Source organism: Hemibagrus wyckioides, linkage group LG01 (genome assembly GCF_019097595.1).
Source record: "Hemibagrus wyckioides isolate EC202008001 linkage group LG01, SWU_Hwy_1.0, whole genome shotgun sequence".
In the NCBI taxonomy this organism is placed as follows: Eukaryota; Metazoa; Chordata; class Actinopteri; order Siluriformes; family Bagridae; genus Hemibagrus; species Hemibagrus wyckioides.
Genome location: NC_080710.1, coordinates 27,060,456 through 27,084,355, shown reverse-complemented (window position 1 = coordinate 27,084,355; position 23,900 = coordinate 27,060,456). Strand labels below are relative to the sequence as shown.

At 37.5% G+C, this 23,900-nt stretch overlaps 1 protein-coding gene across 4 annotated transcripts in view; it reads left to right on the top strand.

Annotated features, from left to right (window-relative positions):
• Window positions 1–19,140, top strand: part of LOC131359921 (RNA-binding Raly-like protein) — a 171,957-nt gene extending 152,817 nt beyond the window's left edge. For 3 of the 4 annotated variants that reach the window (XM_058400071.1, XM_058400078.1, XM_058400095.1), the window contains 6 exons: window positions 3,889–3,936; window positions 4,956–5,137; window positions 11,861–11,974; window positions 15,743–15,912; window positions 16,783–16,817; window positions 17,230–19,140. In XM_058400071.1, coding sequence (XP_058256054.1) covers window positions 3,889–3,936; window positions 4,956–5,137; window positions 11,861–11,974; window positions 15,743–15,912; window positions 16,783–16,815 — 547 coding nt within the window. In that variant the 3' untranslated portion in view covers window positions 16,816–16,817; window positions 17,230–19,140. The remainder of the gene's footprint in view (window positions 1–3,888; window positions 3,937–4,955; window positions 5,138–11,860; window positions 11,975–15,742; window positions 15,913–16,782; window positions 16,818–17,229) is intronic. The other variant, XM_058400087.1, reaches the window with a different exon arrangement.
• The last annotated feature ends 4,760 nt before the right edge of the window (window positions 19,141–23,900 follow it).

Sequence of the window (23,900 nt, the reverse complement as noted above, 5' to 3'; positions counted from 1 at the left end):
TGGCTAATATTAATGGTTTAAAGCGTCCTTGTTTTTACATTTCTCTTTAAGCTCTGACGTTTGATCAGACCTAATTTAACATTGCTATGATTCATTCAGTTCAATTAGTTTGCACAGGTCTAATTGATACACGTTTTGTTTGTATAGAACTTTTCCCAGTAGCCATCGTCATTTATCTGAGTAAATATTCAATAGCATGATCTGCTGCATTAGTATATGATGTCATCCATAAATGTTTGACTTTGAAAACTGGCATGTATCCGCGAGAAGGGCAGATTAGCATCGCAGATCGAGATAAGGGAGTAAAACTAGTCAGCACTTTTTGTTACACATCAGAATCAGATAATACCGAAGCTGTGCGTCTTTGTCTTGCTTCGTTGCATGATTATCTACAACAATCTATTCTCACATTTGCTGAAGCTGCATTTGAGTCACGGTACCGTGTGAAGAGATTACTGTGGAAAACTTCGCTTAAAGTTTTACCCTGATCAGAGTGAGAAGGGAACGTTGTTCTCTGAGTGTGTGTTGTCATGCAACACTAACAAATTGTTGGATGAGAAGAGATATGTCCCTGCAGTTCAGGTACAAAGGACGAGACAGACGTTATAGATTCACTGTAGAGATATCAAACCACAAATAGACAACCTTGTACTTGGATTCTTCAGACAGATTGCAAGTTATATACTGTTTTGCTTGAATGTAAAAAAAACGAGATCATAGAAATGTTATACAACTGATAACGGATAAAAGTATAATACTGCTATATTTGCATCAAGGCAGGCAGAGGACAAACCATTTTTTCTGCTGTTGAGGACGCAATGCATTTTTAATATAAATTTTATTTCGATAATGTTTTTAACAAAAGAGAAAAACTACAAATTCCTGAGTGTCACCTTTCGTATGAGACATTAATCACCCCTGTGGAGACATTCAATGCTGAACATGGACACAGCCAAACAGGTGCAAATTTCTTTTTTTGCCTCTGGTAAAAGGAGTTAAAGTATGCACAGTATAAGAATAATTCTGAGGCTATAGACTATGAGAATAGCTCTAGGATGAGCCCAGGACTATCTTATGATTGCGCCGGCACCATGACTGTACAAACCTACAGTATCCAGATGAAATTATTCCCTGTTGGGAAAGGTGAGACTGGGAGGAAGTGCAAATCCTTACAGAATCCACGAACCATCCACAACAGCAGAAGGTGAGAGCCAATGCAAGTGCTCCAGAAATATGACCCAGGCATTGATTAAATTTAGATTCCTGGTTTCCAAAAAAGCAGATAGAAAGCTTTGTTGTCTACGTTGAAAAAGGGACATGGAAGTAATGAGGCATGCATTTGCAGATATCCTGCAATACTATTATTTCTCTTCTCTCTGAGCCCTTTCACTGCTTTGTATCTCCCCTCCTTCTCATTGTAGCGGTAGCTTTTCCATTAGCTATCATTATATTCTTGTTTGTTTTTTTTTTCCCTCTCATTTGGTTTTTGATATGACAAATTCATTACGACTTGATTTGCATTTTAACAGTACATTTCCAAATATCCATTATGTGAGTTCTGTTAATTAGGAAAATAAAACCGGAGAATGACAAGACCATCAAAATTGGTTTTAAACGGCAATTTTATTTTTTAATTAAATATAATAAATCATTTGGAGGATGGAGAGCCACATTTGGCTGAATAATAATGATGCATGGGAAGTAAGTGTGCGTGTGTCTGTGTGTGTGTGTGTGTGTGTGTGGAGCTCATTCTATAAGAGACTGTGGCCATGGTGACCTGGCCAGGATTAGCGGGCTGGAAAGCAATCTGAGCTCCACTCTGCCACATAGCTCACATATAGTGTCAATCCCTAGCCCTCAGTCTGCTCCTCTCACACTGACCACTGAGCGTGACCAGCAAGCCAATTGACACCCAGGGTGTCGGTTTTGTCGTAGTTTAATGCATCTGGGGAGAAACAGAGCTTTAAGTAAACACAGGAAAATTGTTTTGTAGATAGCTTGCCCTTTCCCAAGTACAAGTGATCAAAGACTAAAGTGAGAAAAAATGCTTTCTTTAAAAATAAACAGAAAACATGTAGAAGTTAAATCTGGACACACTAAAAAAAACCCTCTTTGACAAAACATCCATTCTGGTCTCTGAGATTCTCTTTTATATTTACTCACTTGGCAGAAACTCTTTTCTTGTGAGACTAAATTAGATTTAGCCATACAGCTCAAGGGTTAAGGTTTTGGCTCGAGGAAAATACATTTCTGGCAGTTCTTGGATTCAGGCTTCTTACTGCTGGTGCAGAACCTTGGCCAAAGAGACACCACTGCCTCTCTCTCAAGTAATGTTTTTTCCCCCAAAATCACCATAATTAAACACCTGGTTCATTCATGCTTTAGTACCTGCTTTATCCTGGTCACAGGCTATTCAGAGCCTAGATCTCAGGAGCATTAGAATGGTACAACAGTCCATCACAGGGCACCATGCACAGTTATTCACTTACTCATTCATATTTATGAACAAATTAAAGAAGCCAATCCACCTACAGGCATGTGGGAGAAAAATCAGAGAATACAAAGGAATCCCAAACAGACACAAGATGAACATGTGAAACTCAAGTTCGGGATCATGTTTTTGTCTTGCTTTCAAATAGACTCTTTTACAGAAAGAGTTTTGTATATGAGCTGAAATTTAAAGGAAAGTCTAATATAATGTGTTCCTTCAAGGCTTTTAATACAACCTTATTTCATCTGCTATAAGTCTCTGGAACTTTACTAGACCGATGAATACCATTCTTTCAAAAGATATATATTTTTTTAGATGAACACCATTCTTTCAAAAGACTTTTTTTTAGTCAGTGTTTGGATGACAGTGCTAGACAGCTAGACTGTCTAACACACCACTCCAAAATCTCCTGTATGTGGGACAGAGATCTGATAAGTGTAAAAGCCATTATGTAACATTTACATTATTCTCATTCTCACCAAACCATTAAGTGATGGGGCGGAGTCATCCTAAAATAGACCACTCCCATTAGGATAGAAATGTCTTAGAGCATAACAGAGCTGTACGTTTTATACATTTAGTAGGAAATTGGATTTTTTTTTTATATACTATGAGTATTTTTATATACCGTATATGGTACTGCAAATAACCAGCAAAAGTAAAGTCTAATTTTTAAGATCTATTTTTCAATTAAACTACAGTTGGTTTAGGAAATATTTGTAACTTAAGCAACACTACCATTTGTGAAGTTAATTTTTTCATTAAAAAATGAGACAACTTTAAAAAAAAAAAAAAAGTGTGTGTGTTTTTTTAAATAAATTTTTTATAAAAATTTTATTTTTTATTTGATCTATATTTAAGTAAATATGACTACAATTTCAAAAATTCCATTAATCCACCATTGAGCTGCTTGTAAAAGTCAACAGACACCAGAAAAGACATTTAGTCGATAATTGTGGTTATTTGTATGACAATTAATCAGCCGAATTATTATTATTATTATTACTTAATATATAATTACGTTTAATTTTAAGTGACTATCATTTATAATTCGTTCACTGGAATTAATTTATATTATTGCCTTAGTGATATCTTGTACAGAAGATTGGATAGTGAAACCATCCCATAATATTTCTTTGTTTGTTTTGTTATCTTTATGTATAGATGAACTTTTATTAACACATAAAGTCATCCTCTGGCTAGGAATCACATTACACAGCCTCGGGTTGAGACCGACAAATTGCCTTTATTTTTTTAATTTCACATAAATCTTTAATCCACATACAGTATAAATCTGTATGTAAAGGTGAAAGACCAGTCAGTATAGTTATATGGTTCTGGATATGCAAATTAGCAGACTATACATTCATTTATTTTGTATGTGTGTGTTTTTTCAGTGGATATGAATTTGACTATGACTACTACCGTGAGGATTTCTATAATCGGTATGTATTCAATTTTGCTGTTTCTCCATGTTAGAACATGGCTGTCTTTGAGCAACTCTAACTAATAACTTTAAGCATCTGAAACAGCTAATGGCTTATTCTCCTTAGATGCATCAGTGCAGAATGTAAATCGCATGGCCTTTAACAAAGGTTATAGGTCAAGAAAACGAAGAAGGGAAAAAAAACAGCAAAGCACTTAGTGTTGGCATTTACAGAGTGTTCCACTGGCTTCGGGCTCACTCATCCTCATATTTGTTCTTGGACAAAAAAAAAAAAAAAAATCAAATCAAAGCAAATTTTGTGTAAAAATCCATTAGAATTGACCGAATAGAGCATATCCTTATACTTAAAGACAGCGTGTGTGTTTTTTCCCCCCTCTAATTCCCCTGCTTATGATCAAGGCCTTTATCAGTGGAGACATTTTGCTAAATGTCAGCCAGGCCGAGAAACAGTGTGCAGAGAAAGCACAAGTGTGTGTGAGTGTGTGTGTAGAGCACATAGCTCAGTCTGACATTTCCCTGTGTCTCTGTTCTCTCCTCTTTCATTTGAAGATTCTTGAAAACTACACCACTGCCATGAATACAGATCTACTGACGATATGCGAATAGCGTGCAGACAGAGCATCTAGACATTTCTCAAAAATACAATGATTTATTTCAAGTCACATAGGGAGATTTGTCGAGAAGCCTTGTTCAGGAAAGCTCTGTTATTGAGCCATCAAAGATTAATTGTGAAATCTACAGCAGGGCTTACGTATTCAGAAACTGTCAAATCACAGAGCTGACGCTTATCTGGATAAAACAGTACGATGCAGTGACATCTACATGCTGTTTCGATATGAAATCAAATCTGCATCCAATCTCGAGCTTGCATAATCCCTGCATAGATTCAGCAAAGCCGGTTCAGCTCATAAAGACATCAATATCTATTTAATGAGTTGAATAGTATGTGTCAGAGAGGGAAATTACTAAATTCCTGCCCCGCATATGAGCTGTAATATCACTTTTTTTCTGTCTCAGGCTCTTTGACTATCACGGACGGGTGGCCCCGCCTCCACGGGCCGTCATCCCTCTGAAACGTTCGCGTGTCGTGGTGCCGTCAACGCGGAGAGGAAAGACTTCCTTCTCCATCAAAACCTCCACCTCTTCATCCTCACGGCCACCCTCGTCCTCCTCCTCCTCCTTTTCCTCCGGCCTCAAGCGTAAGTCCAGATGGCGGAAACGAGCCTCTGCACTGCAGAGACCGAAACATAATTTGCAGTCCAAGTTCAAATCTTTGAACCACCATTCCACCATAATAAGCAGCATTTATTTAAGCAGCAATAGCAGCTTCTGAAATAAGACCTTTGGGCGTTATTTTAATAACATCATTTGGGCACAGTCCAAGAGCTGTATTAAAAAATGTGGATACGTTCACTAAATAGGTCATCAAAACCAGAGGAAAGGAGTCAATATTTGTGCATTTTTATTGTTCTGGGGAAAGCCAAGGTAGATTTGCAATGCTGCAGTGACTCAAGCTGTGCTGGTATTAACGTGTGCCTAATTACTGTTCTTTTGCAATGCCAGCTTTACTGCAAGTTTATTTATTATTGCTACATAGTATATTAGGAATGGAACAGGCTAGGTGGTACAGGTCATGGAGTCTCTCTCCCTCTCTCTCTCTCTCTCTTATAATATGCAAATAGCTAAAAAGGAAAATGGATTTCTTTATTCATGTCATTGGAGTTATGTATTGATTTCCCTCAAAGGGGCAAATGCATGTCTGTCGATGTCATCAGCCGCCTCTTGGCTGAAATTGTCACTTTGATTCGGAATTGGCTGTGCCGCATTTCCCATCAGTGATTCATGGGAGGCAGAGCACGCCACATTTCATATGCCTGTAATTTACATTCAATCGCACCATTTTAGATTCTCATCTCCAGCCCATATGAGCTAAGCGGGCTGGGCGGTACTCTCTCTTCATCTGGAAGTTAAGCCCGAAGATTACTTTTGTGTTCGACTCTGAGCTCTGTGTATAGTGACTTCTCCAGGGCTCGGCTTGAATCGAAGCAATTCAAGAGTGGAAAAAAAAATAACCGCGGCTACATGCACAAAACGCACATTGTTTGCTTTTATCTTTATCTCTCCCGAGCTTACATCTGTGTCCGTGAGAGTAGCTCACAATCTGACTCACACTGAAGATTATTCTCTGCAGTGGCCATGGGGGCATTAAAGAAATCTAAAATTAGTACTGAAATTTCTTCTCGGTGCAGGGACCTTTGATTTTTTTTTTACTTATTTTTATTTTTTTATTTTTTTATGGAGATGAATTCCAGACTGAAATGGAGATGAAACGCTGAGAGATTACTCTGTTTATTATCACTGAATCTGCACTTCTTTTGAATTCATAAACAAAGGCACTAGACCTGAATACAGGAGAAAACAATCTTTTTCTTATCATACAACATTGCGTCCTCTGTGGCCCTGGACTGTGGTGTTTCTGATGTTTCTGTTATCTACACTGATTTGCAAAAGTTGAACATTTAATAAGCTTGTAGGGACATTTGACTGAAATCTGCTTTATTGGCATTTAAAAAAAAAAAAAGCCAAATGGTTTGCTTTCGTTTGCAAGGTGAAGGTTATTGTAGACATACTGTAGTAAATGGCTTCCTCTGATGTCCAGATTTTGCCAAACTAAAACCCTTTTTATGAAAGCGATATCTGTCATCAATACCTATATCCTTGAAAGCATCTTTATATTCATTGATGGACTCATACTCGCCTGTGTAGAGTTAAAATGTGTGTCCTTGCCTGATGCCGAGGCGGTCTGTGGACGGTAGACTGTTGATACTGCTGCTCTTTTCTGTCTGAATGAATGCTGAGCTTCAGCAAAACTGCACCAAAAGTTCTCACGAGCATAAAATAGCTTAGCTATAGCTACACATTCATTCTAATGTAATGTTTAAATGTATAGGGAAAATAAGTATTTACTGAATTAATTAAGAGTTTTATTGACGCAGCCCGGGTACGATTCCTGGGCAAAGAGCAAACCTCTCAGTGCCGGTCCCAAGCCTGGATAAAATAGGAGGGTTGCATCAGGGAGGGCAGCCGGGTAAAACCTGTGCCAAATCAAAATATGTAGACCAAATGATCAGCTGTGGCGACCCCGAACCGGGAGCAGCTAAAAGAACAACAACTGAAATAATTAACACAGGGTGGTGTATAAAGCCTGACATGAAGCAGAGTTACACTACCACCTCGATTCAAGTCAAGTCAAGAAGCTTTTATTGTCATTTCAACCACATATAGCTGACGCAGTACATAGTGAAATGAAACCAGGACCCTGGTGCTGCATAAACATACAACATACAAACACAGAAACAACAACACAGAGCTAGGACAGAAGACATTCAACTTATAACACAGTGATTTTGGCAACAATTCACCAAAGAACACGGCATGCTTTATAACTATTTAGGGTTATTTTTATTGTTGTGGAATGTTTTATGAGTCAAGTTGCTTGTTATTACATACATTATAGCATCTATAAACAGTCATTCCCTCACTAGCGTGTCTTTTTAAACTAAGGAATACTTCTCACCAAACAATTTCTTTGCTTTTGTTGTTAAAAAAAATTTATTTCCAAAAGATGCTTATAAATAAACATTTCTGAATTGCTCTGAGGTGTGACTGAGCATGTTATCGTGGTGTGTAAGGTGTCCGGTGATGGACTGGTGTCCAAGTTCAGGGTCTATACTGCAGTGTAGTGGCTTATCCATCTTCAAACACACGCACATAGCTGTAGTGCTAACTGCACTGTGTTGTATTAAGAGTCTACCTCAGATGATGAATTGATGGCATAATTATTGATAGCTCTTCATACATTGACACTTGATTAGGTGCTTTAAAGTAAAAATCTAATTAAAATGCACAGGAGCCTGTCTGATTGATGTACAGCATACACCCATTGACCAGATGAGAGAAAAAGAGAGACCTTTGTTGAGAGATTTGTAATGAGTTACATTGAAGGTCTAAATAAAAAGGTAAAAGCATGTTTTTTAATAGAAATTCTATTAAGTACAAGGATTCAGTTTCAGTAGAATATAAATGCCACAAACTAATACTTAGTTTCTTTATACTTTTCCTCCATTTATTACGTCTTTATGCGACTGAAGAAGCAAAACATACTTCAGCTGTTCCTGGTAAAAAAAAAAATGCTTCAAATATAAAATATGGCTTAACAGCGGTTCTTTGGTCTATTTTTTTAAATAAATAAAAGGCCATGTTTCCCCCATGATGTATATGCTTTCAGGATAAAAATCATTAAATGAATTGCACACTTCATGTTACATTAGCAAGACAGAGTGTTCATGGGTGAAATCAAAGTAAGTGCTGTTACTTAATGGCCACCTTCTAAAACCATTAAGGGCCTTCACAGATTCCTGGGCTTTGCAAATTTTATATGAGATTTATTTGTGGATTCAGCTCCAGAACTGCTCCTCAGACATAATGTACTGTACTGAGTGAACGGAGGCACATGCAAACTAGTCTGGGATTTACATGCCGTGCAAGACAGAAGCATTTCTCAAATTCACAATGAAAAATATTAAAGCACTTGGAACAGAGTGAAGGATGAGTAAAACGGTAATACCCACATGAGCATGTGTGTTTAAATATATACGCTTTGCTGCTCTCTAGGACAGATGTGGAATAGTGACTATGAGTGACAAGATTCTCTAAGAAATTCCCCACGCAGCCTCATGTCTCGCAGGTCTGGGGTTGATAGCAGAGCATCTTCTCTCTCTCAGATCATCCAGATGACACTGACTACTTCTGAAGGATGTCACAGGCCATTTCCGTGTCTGACACTGATGTAGCATCAAAGGCGTATTTCTGCTCTGTTCCAGCGATACTCCCTGCACTCCTACGTATGATCACTGTCATCTTTTCACCTCCTGGCGGAGGCAGAGGCATGACCATATGTACATTTATATACAGATTTTTTTTAACAATATATTAATCTGTTCATTCCAAGCTACTTATGTGCACTGAGTCGCGGGGGATAAAAGCTGACACTTGATACTAAGCTGACATCTGTAGACAGATACACCAGCCTGTTTTTAGCTGATGAGGGCTGCTTCAATCCTTATCAGTCCACCCTGGCATAACTGAAAAAAAAATAAAAATTGCAATGAAGTAGTCAAATATTGAAACAGTTTTGTTAAGTTGTTATGATGTACATGACCAGACAAGCAAACAAAACTGTCTGCTTTTAGGCAAGGTGGATTTTTGTTTCTCACACCTGTCTGCTAAAAGGATTTGAGGATTTCCAAAAAGCAAGACAAATCACATTTAAACACAGCTCTGGAACATAAGCAGTCTGATATGTGGCTGTTTTTAAGAGATTAAATGATCAGATTAGCACTGGGTTTGAATTCTGAGCGTTCGACACTACATACTGTGGCGATTGTAGTGACTCGCAGCTGCAATGGGCTGAACACAGACACACAGGAGGCCAGGGTAAAGAAAAAGTGCTCTTTTATTAAGGGCAAGGTGAGGAGTGTGGTGAATCAGTGTGCTTTGTGGTTGTGGTTTCCAGGCAGAGCTGAGTAGTGACAAGGCAGGACCTGGTAGGTTGAGGGAGCATCGTCCTCACTGTATTCAGTAGGCTCTGGAATAGAGAGGGAGGCATTAAGCAGTTATTACTGCAAAAGCATCTGGCTTATCTTAGTGTGTGTGCTGCACCTCTTACTACTCTGCCTGCTTTTGCTAGAGGGTGAGTGATCGCCTCCTTTCTGATTGGCTGCCCACCTTGGGTGCTTCTGCCCCTCCCTGCCCTGCAGCCACGTGCCTTCTCACTTTCCATAACAATAGGCATGCTGAAGTGGAGCTGTCTTTTCAGCACCCGGGTGGTAGCTGTGCAAGAAGCGTGTTTAAGCTGCATGTGGGCAGCGGCGTGGGCTACGCTGTCACAACATGTAAACCTAAATCTCTTAAAGTTCAGTTATTCAGGAACTGCTGTAGATGTACTGTTAAGTAATCACCTTGAATCTAACAAGAAAAGACAGTATGCATAAGACTGTAGGTGAAGAATATAACTTTGGTCTTCTAGCTGGACTGTAATGGGTAAATATCTGCTGTTTAATGTCCAAAAGTGCCTTGTAGTCATCCATCAACAACTTATACTCATGCTAGTTGAATAGGTCAGGGATTAAGCTAAAAGGCTGAAAAGAGGTGAGTTAGTACAGCCAAAAAAACAACCAGTTCAAGTTTGTTTGTTTTGTTTCTTTAATTAAGTGAAATTACGCTCTAATTCAAGTGCTTAGTGAAGAGGTAGGTCTTTATTCTTCATTTGAAGATAGCCAGTGACTCAGCCCATACTTTGAGTGTGCATGCCAGCCCTGTGTTTGTTTTTTTGTTTTTTTTTTGCTGTTGTTATTTTGCTTTTATTTTTGTTTTGTTTTTTCTCATTCCATTAAAGACACCACTACTCAGAGTCCTAAGATTGGTTCAGCCATCAAATTTCCTTTATCCTGTGACGTGTGTAAAAGAAACAATGTTAGCGAGAATGTGCAAAAGCAGAGAAAACAAGATGCAGCTTCCAAAACAAGGTGATTGTAATCCAACAGTGTCCGTTGATTTGTCAGCTGGCGAGAAAGATAGAAATTAATGAAATAAACAAAAAATGGGATATTTGAATAATTGTTTAACCTTTAGCACATTGTTTTTGATAGCTGTTTGTGTGAAAGCAGGTGATACTACTTCATCTTATGCCATAGTACTAGTTGATATCCTCTGTGGTATTTTTGGACAAAGGGGGCCATGTGAAATTCTTTACCTCTTTTTTTTTGTTCCAAGTCCTTCCCATGAATGTCTGTACAGTCTACGAGGATTAATCCCAGTAGATAAATGCCACCGTGCCGCTTTGTAGAAACACGGTGCACTTCCTGGCATTTACATTTATATAAACATCAGGTCAAACGGTAGAGCCTGTTATCCAGAACAACCTGGAGAACATGCAAACATCTGAAAGTGAAGTCATCTGCTAAATCTGTAAGGATTTGTCATGCAAGTGCAAGAGCAGTCTATAGTAGTCTAAGTATATCATTATCATGGAGCCAGAGTACAAACTTTTTAATACAGTAATTCAAGGACTTACTGTATACAAGGCAGTAAGGGCAAAAGTAAAAGTAAACGCAGAGAATGCCCTAAATATCACCTGCCTACTTCCCCAGTAACAAAATCTAGAGTATGATGTACTCTAGATCTTTAATAAAACAATATAGCATGTGCTTTCATAACCCAGTAATCAATAACTGACAAAAAGAAAACTGCTGGCCAATTTTCTTCCCACTGCTGAATGAAAACCAAGTCGTCTTTTAGGACTTTGCTTTAGTTAGCTCTTCAGTATGCTTTTAAATTACGGCTTTTCATCGATCCAGGTGTCTAAAGGGTTATAGCCCTCAATTCAGGCCCCACTCAGGGAGTAGATTTATAAAAATCACAATCAATATTGCCAGATCTGAAGAACAACATTTATATAGTCTTTACCTCTTCACAATCGATAAGGTCAAGCAGACTGTATTGTGTAAAAACCATTGTGCTAATCAAATATGACCTGTTTCAGTGCGGAATCTGTTCCTAGAGGACAATGTCAGGAATATTACTCTGAATTTGATAGCTTGCTTTTTTTTTCTTGAAGATTTTTTTTATTCCTTAGTCAGGCCAGTTGTGATTAAGGTGTGCAACCAGAGATTAAAAGAAAATGGTACAATAATATAAATTGAATGGAGGAACATTTTCTGCATGTGTGCTGTTTAGGAAACCTGAAATAAATGAATTGATGAATTAATGAAAAAAAAAAAAAGTTATATCATGCTATAGCCAGATTTTTATCACATGATATGATACGTTTTGTGGTGCTTGTGTTTTCTTTGCTTGTGCAGTGAAGACAGATCAACTTCAGACAATCAAGCGTGAGCTGACTCAGATCAAGCTGAAGATCGACTCTCTCCTGGGCCGCCTGGAGAAGATAGAGAAGCAGCACAGAGCCGAGGCGGGTGAGAAGGGGAGGTGGGGACCTGCCAGAAACAAACAGGAGTTGCTCAGGGAAGAGGGGAGTAAATGAAGATCATATACAAACAATCAATCTCTCTGACAGGCTAGGAGATATCAGGCCTGAGTGCTCTGTCATAATGGAGCTTATGTGACAACATGGTGATATAAGAGGGACTTTTTTTATATATATAAAGAGCCAAAAGCAGGGGATATATGACAGGACAGAGAGAGAACTTGAGCTCATATACATCCAGAAATCCAGAGCATCTATGGAGGAATCTTACATAACAGTTTGTTCAAATATTCACAGAGTTGTTTTGGTAAAATATGTGTGTACTCACTGTCCACTTTAATAAGAACACCGGTACACCTGCACAGTCATGCAGTTATATAATCACTCAAACATGTGGCAGCAGTGCAAAGCATAGAGTCGTGCAGATACTAGATAAGAGCTTCAGTTAATGTTCACTTCAAACATCAGAATAAAGAAAAATTCTGATCTTTAACTGTGGCATTGATGTTGGTGCCAGATAAGCTGGTTTGAGTATTTAAGAAAACGCTGATCTTCTGGGAATTTCACACACAACATTTGCTAGAGTTTACACAGAATGGAGCAAAAAAACAAACATCCTGTACACAGAGAGTCTGCAAGCTGTAGCACCTTGTTGATAAGAGAGATCAGAGGAGAATGACCAGACTGGTCTAAGCTGACAGGAAGTCTATAGTAACTCAAATAATTAGTTTTTACAACCGTGGAAAAGCATCTCAGCATGCACAGATGAAACGTTGGTGTGGATGGCCTACAACAGCAGAAGAACAGCAATCTGTGGCTGTCATGGGCAACCAAACTGGACAGTTGAAGACTGGCAGAAAAAGTGGTAACTTAGCACTGGGATGTGGTAGCTTATTGTTGGACTACTGACTGGAAGGCTGTGAGTTTGAATCCCAGGTCCACCAAGCTGATAATGCTGGGCCCCTGAGAAGGCCCTTAATCCTCAGTTGCTCAGTTGTATAAAATTAGATAAAATGTAATTTTATCTGGATAAGGGCATCTGCCATATGCCATAAATGCTAAACAGTTAATTTCTTCTTTAATTGCCCAAGTTTAGTGAATCTGTGCCCAAGATATGCCTCATGTTCCTGTTCTTGGCTCACAGGAATGAAGCCCAATGTAGTATTCTGCTGTTGTAGCACCTCAAAGTTGGATGTTTTGTGCATGCTGAGATGCTTTTCTGCTCACCGTGGTTGTAAAGAACGATTATATGAGTTACTGTGTCCTTCATGGCAGCTTGAACCAATCTGGCTATTTTTCTCTGACCTCTCTTCAACAACAAGGCGTTTCCCCCCACAGAGCGGTCTCTCAATGTTTTTTTATTATTTATTTATTTATTCTGTAAAAACTCTAGACAGTGTTGTGTGAAAATCCCAGGAGATCAATAGTTTCACGAATACACCAACCAGCCCCTCTTGCTCCAACAACAATGCCACAGTTATAGAGCCACAGAGATCACACTTTGTCTTCATTCCGTTTGAAACTTAAAATTTTACATTTATGGCATCAATAAAGTCTATCTATCTATCTATCTATCTATCTATCTATCTATCTATCTATCTATCTATCTATCTATCTATCTATCTATCTATCTATCTATCTATCTATCTAAATTTTATTTGCATAAATTAGCAGGTGTACACTTGTTACAGTGGCTGTATATTAATGTATTTTTAGAAAGAAATACACTATAGGGCGAATGTGTTTACAATTTTCTTGTAACAAGCCAGTATGTTTTAAGGATCCCGGGACAGAGGTGTTTACAATGGTTAAATTCTATTGATTAGAATTTACATTTGACTTACTCTCTTAAAAACTGTGCCAGAAACAAACCAAACTGGGTACTGAGTTCTAAATACTGTAGAAGAGTCAATAAGCTCACGTAGATTAAAATAAAATTGTCTTCAATTTACCGACTCTAGTTTGCTAAAACCGAGCCAGTGTGGTTTCTGTAGCAGATCCTACTGTATCATTCATGTAAATTATTTAGGTGAAGGCAGCTCAGAGACCAGGGACTAGCTACAGGGCTAGAGACATAAGGTGAGAAAGAGGAGAGTTTTCACAGAGATTCATGGATTTTTCATTTTATTTACCCTCACTGCTCTGATTAGTGAACTAATTAGTGATCTCGCTTCAGATTCAAAACAGATGTCACATCTGTTCAGAGTCCATGGCACTAATGGTAATTTGATGCACCAGTGCAAAACAAAACATAACCACTTCAACTTTATTTTGATAATCAGAAATCATTATACCAATATTAAAAAGGTAATTGCTGTTACCATTTAGTCATATTTGCTGCTTATCCAAACCTAGGCACTGAACTTGAATCTAACTTGACCTTTTTGTAAATGAATACCTCTACTTTAGGTAAAGTTTTTGGATTCCTAAGCAAGTCTCTGAATGATGATGGCACATAGAACTAAATAAAAAATCACCATGAATGTACTACTAGTACATTAGAAGGACCATTTTGGAGGAGAGGATTATTCAATTTTAATGTGGCAACGACAAAATCCACCCGGTCAGAAGATCCAAAAGCCCATTTTGTCTGGCAGGATTTTGGATCAGAATTAAATCCAGATAAAGTGTCCGACAGTTTGATGTAAACACAGTATTTCACCCTGAAACACATATTGAACGATACAAATACACTCACATATAGTTGAATGGTATCTAAAGTCACTAGTAAATATATTGACATGATATCATGAATTTATTAACTGTACTAATCATGCATTGGTGTAAATGTTCATTATTGCCTTAAAATGGAAAAACTCCACCTACACTTAGTCATAACTACTGCAAACGAGTGCTTGGATCCTGTATTTTGGACACATTTTCTTTGAAAACAGATTTAGAGCACACTGTGCACACATTCTGATTTCATGGCCTCAGTTTTGTCTCACTGGCACATTGAGATGTGCTTCCAACATGCTACATTAGCATATGAAATAAACAATGAAAAGAATAGTTGTTTTCGTGTCTTTGCTTTTCCATTCCTGCCTAAGCCTCACTCTGTAGGTATGAAGTAACAGCCTTAAACATATCTGTGCTGTATTATAGTCTGGCAGCTAATAAATGTTAGTGTTGCAGCGATTACAATTGAAATGTCTCGTGTCTTGGGTCATGATCAATATATTTATTAGTATATAAGGTCCACTACTTTTAGATGTTTATTCTTTCTTTCTTCTCATTTGTGTATTGCTGTATCGATAATATATGTATCGTATTTTAAGCCCTCTTGTAACTTTCTTGAAACTAAGGAAAAATGTCTTGAAACAAGTTGATGCAATTTTTTGGCATTTTCAGAAATGCACATGGGACATTTTAATAATCTGAATGCTCTACCCAGAAATTCAAGTTAAGCACCTGCACTTAAGTAAACTCTGACTATGGAGAACCTTCTCTGCATACAGATTGATGTAACTTTTGAACAATGAATATGGTCCATGGTGTGGAGAGAACAAGCTCCAGGAATCAGACTTTTCAAAAGTTGCCCAGAGGTTTTTGATATCGAGTCTCAACAAAACAATGTTTCATATGTCATGTCCCTACAGACTAATTAGCAGTTTTGCAGATAGGTTCCTTTATCTCAGGAATGATTGATATCTCCTTTTAGTGCCAGCATGCCACTGTCAGCTCTTGTCTTATTGTCTTTTTCTCATGCTTTGCATCTCTCTCTCTCTCTCCCTCTCTCTCTCTCTCTCGCTCTCAGAGGCTCAGAGGAAATATGAGGATAACTGTGACTCGCTACATGAGGAGTCCGTGTCAGAGACGGCAGAGAACTCGGCTGAGGAGGCAGGCGAAGGGACGCTAGATGCAGAGGCTGGAGAGATGACCGACGGAGGAGAGGACGACTACGATGAAGAGGGTAGCACTGATCTGGTACGGTCAGCTCCTTTGGGGTCAGAGAGATAGTATAGGTCTTGTCACAGGTGACAGCAGCGAGGGTTTGCTCCCTCCCCTCTATTAAACATAATGCAGTGGAATTATTCATGACCGTAGATCTGAGGGCCGTGTCAGAGATGTGTCACGTCTATCAATGCCACTTGGCACACACGGTAATTAAAAGCGAGTGCAAAGTGCAGTCTAGCTGCATGGAGAGAGAAACAGATAGGGTGGCTCTGTTGCTGAGATGCAGACATTTGCTGTCATTAAACGGAGGAAATGAGCCAGGGAGCGTGCAAGGGAGGGAGCGGCTAAGCGTCTAAGAGAAGCCACAGATAATACAACCATGAAAGCAGCCATGCGCACATATTTAGTGTCTAATATATCACATATTTCACAGCTTTTAAAGATGATATCTTTGAAAACACTAATAGAGTTATTTGTAGACTCCTTTATTTGGGTTAATTGAGCTTCAGCAAGTTGCGCGAAGTCAGAGGAACTCGGAGACGTGACTCTGTCTATCTCATATTCACTCACCTACTTCAGAGGAATAATGACTGTCTCGCCCGGGGTTCATCTGCGGTTCAGTGAGGCCACATACTCTGTTATATTTATTAGCCCATTTAAAGGGCAGCCTGAATGAATCACGAGTGGTATGAACACTTCTCTCACTAATGGAAGATAATATTTTTCAGAAGCAGACTGTTCCTTCAGACAGTCATCCTCTATCAAGGTCACAGTCATCACTGATAACAAATGGACTGAAGGGAGATGTCTAACTTCTTTTTTGTCTGGCAGATGGCTTGACTTTTTTCCATGTGAGAAGAATATGTTGCTGTTTGGTAATCTTTAGTTTTTATTTTACAGATAGAGAACCATGTGTCTGACATTGACAACTAAAGGTAAGATGATTGCATGCATGAATATTTATATATTTTCAGTCTAAGCACATGGGATTAAAATGCATATTAGTTTTACTTCCTGAAAACAATCCAAGCGTACTGAACGGCGAAGAGATTGAGCCAATTACCATCATTGTGACAGATGGGGAGAGTTTAGATTTCACTTAATGAATATATAACAAACTAATTAGATCTAATTGTTTGGTCAATAAAACCTGCTGTAGTTAAAAAATAGCATGCCTTATTAGCCAGGCTACTGCCTTTTTCCTCCTTCATAATAACATTTATTTCATTCTATCCCTTCCTATAATAACGTTTATGATAAAATCGTTTACAGTATATGTAAATATTGGACAAGACATTTCAATTTGTCACAAAACCACGCTCTATGCAAAGTCTTTTCTTTTGCCAGGCTGTGCCAACTGGGAAATCAACGCTGCTTTGTCACTGCAGTGTCGGGGGGAAGGAAGGACGACATGAAACTGTGGGAAGAGCTTAAAAAAGGGGGTGAAGAACAAAAAAAGAACTAATAAATCAACTTTTAAAGAGACAATGAGAGAAGGCGTATGACTGGTCCTGGTGAGAGGCGAAGCAGCGCGCACTCATGGACAAATCTCTCACGGCCAGGCGTTATCAATCGCTCAGCATTTCACTGGCCTTCATTTGATTACCTTGAAATATTCATTCGTTCAGAGGACGGAGCTTAACATTGCTTGTATAGAGTGAAAATAAAAATGAACTACTGAGAGCTGATTATATGCTTTTTAAAGTGGTTTTACAAATATATTATGATTTGTCGTGGCATTAAACGATGCATAATCTTGGTTCTCCATGCGTAATGTTCCAGCTTGAATATTTCGGTTTTGTTTTCATTAAATATCTGAATGAATTCGTCTTTTTTTGTCTGTGTGAGAATTCATGTAAATAAAGTGGCAATCTGTGTGTGTGGGGGGGGGGTTATAATGTTAAAGAGAATGCAGTGCTGTTAGTAAGACAAGAAGATTTATCATCATTCATCACCACACACGTTTCTTCCATTGGATTTTTCCATTCTGCAGCAGAGGAAAGCAGATGCTGCAGTGGCTGCTGTGGCTTCCCCTCTGGCAAACACTGCCATGTGTCTGTTTGCAGTCATACTCATCTCTCTCTCTCTATCCATCTCTAATTCCCTCTTTGTCCCTTTTTTTCATTTCGTCCTCCCTCCATTTCTCTATCTTGCCATCATGCCATCTTTCTCATCAGCCCCGGTCTCATTCTCATTCTTTTCTTCAGCTTCTCACAGTGCTGTGTAATAACCGCCTCAGGTGTGCCGTCCCCATGCAAGCTTTCAGCAGTGGTGATTATGTTTACTTTAATGTTCTACTGTTCACACCCCATTAATTCAATGATGTCCAAACATTTGGTTGGTTTCTCGAACCAGTGCTGCACCTGCGCCGAAATGACAAATCCCCCTTCAGTCAATCCAGAAAACTAGCCCAAAGACTTTCAGCACTGTACTGCCATATCACATCTGTAGATTGGCCACATCTGTCCTGAGAAATATCACAAAATTGACTAGCATTTGTTCCATGTTTATCCTTTTGCCTGGTTCGGAGTCATGTGTTTTATTATGTAGGTTTATGTGCCATTGCGTTGCATTGCAGCTTTCTTTCTTGTGCATATATGTCCGTGTGAGAAGAGAGTCCTGATCTGAAATTCAGATGTTTCTACACATGTAATTCCACTTACAGCATGTTTAATAGATGATAAACTCCAGTTACACCACATCTCAGTTATTCACTGATTCGAGTTACACAGCATTGATAGTGGACTCTATTTTTGTATGGCAAATTTTGATGGCTTTAGAAAGTTTTTTGTTTTGTATTTTTGTTTTTGTTGGTTTTTGATTTTTCTCTCAATGTCCTAACTATCTGTCTTGCATCTGATCTCGGTATAATGTGACGGAGAATGTAAGGAAATTGATATAACAAAAAAAAACACAAAACATGGTTACCAGCATCAGAAGTCATTTCTCATTGTGGGCAGCGTGTCTATATTATGCCTTTTTCTTTACTTTTCTTTTCTTTTTTTTTAAATTTAACATTTCAGAGAATATGCTATTATATACCGTCTACAATAAAAACTGGCCCTCATCTGCCCAAGGACACGATCCATTGAACAAAAACATGTATAGAAATGTATACAATTTTTAAAGCTATTTTTTATGATGAGCATGTTTATTATTTTAATGGAATTTCTGTTTCCATTCAGTTGTTGCATTTATTGTATGGCTTTAGACTCCATTCCATAGAGAAAGAGCATTATTAAAAATCAATGGATGTGATATGATTGTCTGTGGGATTTATTTATTTAGTTGTTTGTTTGTTTGTTTGTTTGTTTGTTTGTGTATTAGAATTGTTTAAGCATAGATAGATGCTTAGTGACAGGGAAATTGTCCATTAGCACAGTTAAGAGTGGCTCTTGGTATCTAGTTAATATTAATTACTAATAATAGCATCTGAAAATGTCCATCATAAATAAGTCTAAATAATGACAGATTTGCTTTGGTTGAATCTAAACTATATATATAAACACTTTTTATTAAAATGAAAAGTGCTTTGTAATCATTATTATTATTATTATTATTATTATTATTATTATTATTATTATTATTATTATTATTATTATTATTATATCTTCAGCCTTTAGCTCATCTCTTTGAGGGAACCCTTAAAAGCTCTATGTAACTCCACAATATGTGAGCATTGCTGAGCTGGTTCCAAGAACCCCCTAAATAAAAAACAAGTCTTTATGAATTATTTATAGTTTATAGCCATTATTTTAAACCTCATATAGTGCTCTAGGGTTTAGGAATCCATTTTGGATTTATTTGTTCCTCTGTTAAGGTTCTTTGTAGTACCCAACAGACCCAACCCATTCAGAAAGCTTTAAAGTAGAACCTTGGCTATGAGATGGTCACTGTTCATGATTAGAAAACATCAGATAGGCAATGCATTCCCAACAGCTGGTAAACGTAATGTTCGCAATTCATCACCATAAAATGCATCAAGCTGAGGTTAATGAGGGCCAATGACCGAATCACAGGTAATTGGTTCACTGTATTCATTTTACCCCCTTGTCCGCAATGCCAGCATGCACAGCTGCTTCCATTTCACCATCGTTCACAAGGCAATCAGTCTGAGTAAATTCCTACAGGGCATTAATTTGGTTAATTAGATTAGTGTTACAGAAGTTTTATAGTTCTTCATATTAGTGAACATGAATAGTCAATAATCACTAATTATCGTGTATCACGAGCGGTAACGACTGTTTAAGGCATTTAAGACATGTATAACAGCCATTGTTTGGTGAGACAGAAACAAACCTCAGACTCAGTGACATGCCTTGGGATTCAGGCTTACTTTAAATTCAGTTGAACTTTTATTGCCAGTGGACATAGTTATAAGTGGAGAGTAAACAATAATATATAAAAACATGCTGTGTTAAGGGTAAAAAATCCCAACCCACACATACAATAAAGTGCATGATACAACTAATATTATGTTATTCAGTACATCAGCATCATAATAATGCAGCTCATAAATATATACCATATATCAAATAGTATCTTATAATGTCTTATAGGTACTTAATAGTATAACATATGAATAATAATGTAATTATTGTAACATACTACATATCTAAGAGTATTTATATGAGTGTATTTAATAATGTAGCTATGTACCAGTATACTTTATATATCTAACAATATAGATTGTTGTCTATCGATAGATAGATAGATAGATAGATAGATAGATAGATAGATAGATAGATAGATAGATAGATAGATAGATAGATAGATAGATAGATAGATAGATAGATAGACTGTATAATGTACGTGTAATAGTGTAATCAACACTTGTTTACCTACTTGCAATATATATAGTAGTATATTTACAGAACTGCATACTGTGTCACTAATAGTTTAGTTACTTAACAATATACTATATATTTAATATTATACTGTAGTTACTGAACAATATAATTTGTCTCTCGAAGTTACTTAACTATCTACTGTATGTCTAGTTAAAGAGTTATATGTCATATTGTATAGTACAGATTCTTATCTATATACCATATATCTACTACATCTCTTATATCTTATAGTTTATTTACTTAACGACAAACCATGTATGTAATAATTTACTCTAAAGCTATTAGTTTAGTTAGTATATTTAACCATATACAGTAAATCTAATAGTTTTCTTACTTAACAATATACATATAAGAAATGTTATAGTTACTACATGTCATGCTGTACATGTAGCTGTTTAGATATGTGCTGTTTGTTATTCTCATTAGAATATTAAGACGTAGTAATATTTCTTTTTATTTTAATAAGAGTGTCAGTCTGCACCCTTCTGCATATTATTTCTTCCATTCTCTCAACTTATTTACCTTTCTGTCTGTTTTTGGTTTTATAACCACATTTGACAAGGGGACGAATTAAAAATGGAAAGCAATATCTAACGCTCACATCCGAAAGATAAAGTGGATTTGCTGTATTTCAATTATTCATCTTCTGAGTGAGCTGCACAAATCTTCATTAACATTTATATTATATTAGCTTACGGCTACATGATATGCATATTTTTCTGGTTTTAAAAAAAAAAAATAATAAAAAACCAAACTTTAAATGAAATTAGCGTAACAGCATTATCCTATCAGGGGAATGGCACTTTGTGTTCTACAATTTGCCTTGTTGTGTAAACAGCATAGACGTATGTAAAATACTCAGAAATAATGTATGAGTTTAGGGCTTGTATTAGAAAATATCACGCGTCTTATTAGGGCTGACCCTAAAGTTTAGTGACTTAAATTGCTTTATTATCTATATGACAGATACAATTATATTTCTTGTGATGCCTAGAACTTGGAGTAAGTGTGAAAAAGCATTATTACTTTATTACTTACAGTGTTTAATGAAATCATGTTTCTTTCTCTATACATTGTATCTGTCCACAGAACAAATCTCAGGTGAGATGGACCGAAACTGTGGTGGATGGTGTTTGAAAAGCAGTCACAAAGTTCACAGCTATTAAAAGAAGAAGAAAAAAAAAACAGCTCTTTCCAGGGCTGTGAGCAGAATTGAATCTTTCAGCCTCCGTCTCACGGTCACCACATGACTTCTCGGCTGGCTGCCTGGAACAATATGGAGGGCCTCGGGGCCAGCATGCGCCTGTTGAGCTCCAAATAAATACAGACTAATATCTCAGGCAAGATGGGCTCATCTCCCAGGAAGCCATTATGTTCTGCAGTGATACTTCATAAGGGTGTGTAAATGGTAAAATTGCAATCATGCATATTGCAAGCAGACTCTCAGAAACCTGACTGTATCTGCAGTCACGAAACGTATTTCTGGTGATGAGTTCTCTAAATGGAATTAGGGGATCATGTCTCTGAGGTTCAAAGGCAAATGAAACCTTTTATGTAACACTGTGCAACCGAGACTAACATTATTTGCACTTTCTTTCATTCTCTTATTGTTGCCTTAGTAAAGGCTACACTGCTGTTTCATAGGTGAAAATGACTATTTCTTCTATTAGTACTATTACTACTACTACCCTTGTTTCTAAGCAAATGTTTTTTGTTTTCTTAATTGGTCCAAAATTGGATAGCTAAACAAAGTACTGCTTCACAGCAAAGACTTGATACTGACTGGTATAAAAGTCAGGCTTGTTTCCAAACAGTGAAGTTTACTAATGCTTTGCCAGCTCAGTGATTAATGAACCTCTCTCTCTGGGCTTCCTAAATGATTTTTATGCCTTTCCCCCTCAATAAAACAGGCTTTGAGAAGTTAGGATGAAAAGGCGGGAGAATAGATTTTACTGGATCCAGAGAGGACTCAAGGACAAAATTGCTTATTGATTTCTTTCACTTTGTCTATCAGAGGAAAGGCTTGCGTGTCGACATCAGTCACAGCGATGCATTAGTCCATATCTCTCCGTAGATTGATCCTTCATGAGTTTCGATAGTGGCAGAAGAAGGCTTCCAGAGGTCACTCACTGACGGCTAGCAGTCGATAACCTTCATCACATGCCAGGATCTGCAGACAGATTTGAAGTTTGATAAACGTCAGTCCAAAGTGCGCAGCTGTAATCTTGGCTCAGACTACCAAGGTTACAGATATGCATTTCTTTCTCTCTCTCTTCTTTTTTATTTCCATCAGTTTAAACTGCCAAATTCCTTTATGAAGCTGTAGAATGTGATCATGAAGGTTATTCAGTTATAGCCTTCAAACAGTCTTTATGTAATCGATGCTGGCAGAAGAAAATGGAATAGCAGAGACATTACTGAGGGAAAGAGGAAAGGCAGAGATTGTGTAAGAGAGCGTATGAGGTGAACATTACCCCCACTGAGCCTACGTTTTTTTTCTGATTGCGCTCCCTGAAAGACTCACATTCACATCTCACATGCCATGGCAGCCTCTAGGATCATTGGTAAAGTGATCGCTGAAAAGAAAAAAAGTGGAATCTATATTCTAACATGGTCCAGAAATGAAGTCCAGTGATTCTTGGGGGAAATGTCAGCTTCCTGTCAACACTCGTCTAGTCGTCTGGTCAAGACCCACTAAAAGTTCTTATCAACATTTGCAGAAGGCAGCTGTTATTAACCGTTCTGGAGCCATTTTTTTTTTTCCTGTTTATTTTTTTCCAGAAAGGCCCCACTGCATTTCACAAACAAGACACACATTATGGATGGACCAATTTGGTTTGGTGATTTGAAATGATACATATTAATTTCTCAGTTACAGGAGCATGAAATTGAATTTTGGAATTGAGGGTATTCAGCATGCAATTCTCCGGCAATATCCAAACATATTAGAAAAGAAAATATATGCACATTACTGATGCATGTTCACAATGATGATATTGCTTCATTAATGCTCCCAAATGCAAATGGATTAAACCTTAACCAGACCAGAGCAATCTTAAAGATGTCGTAGATGTACAGTCTATATATATATATATATATATATATATATATATATATATATATATATATATATATATATATATATATCATGTCTTATAAATGAATCAA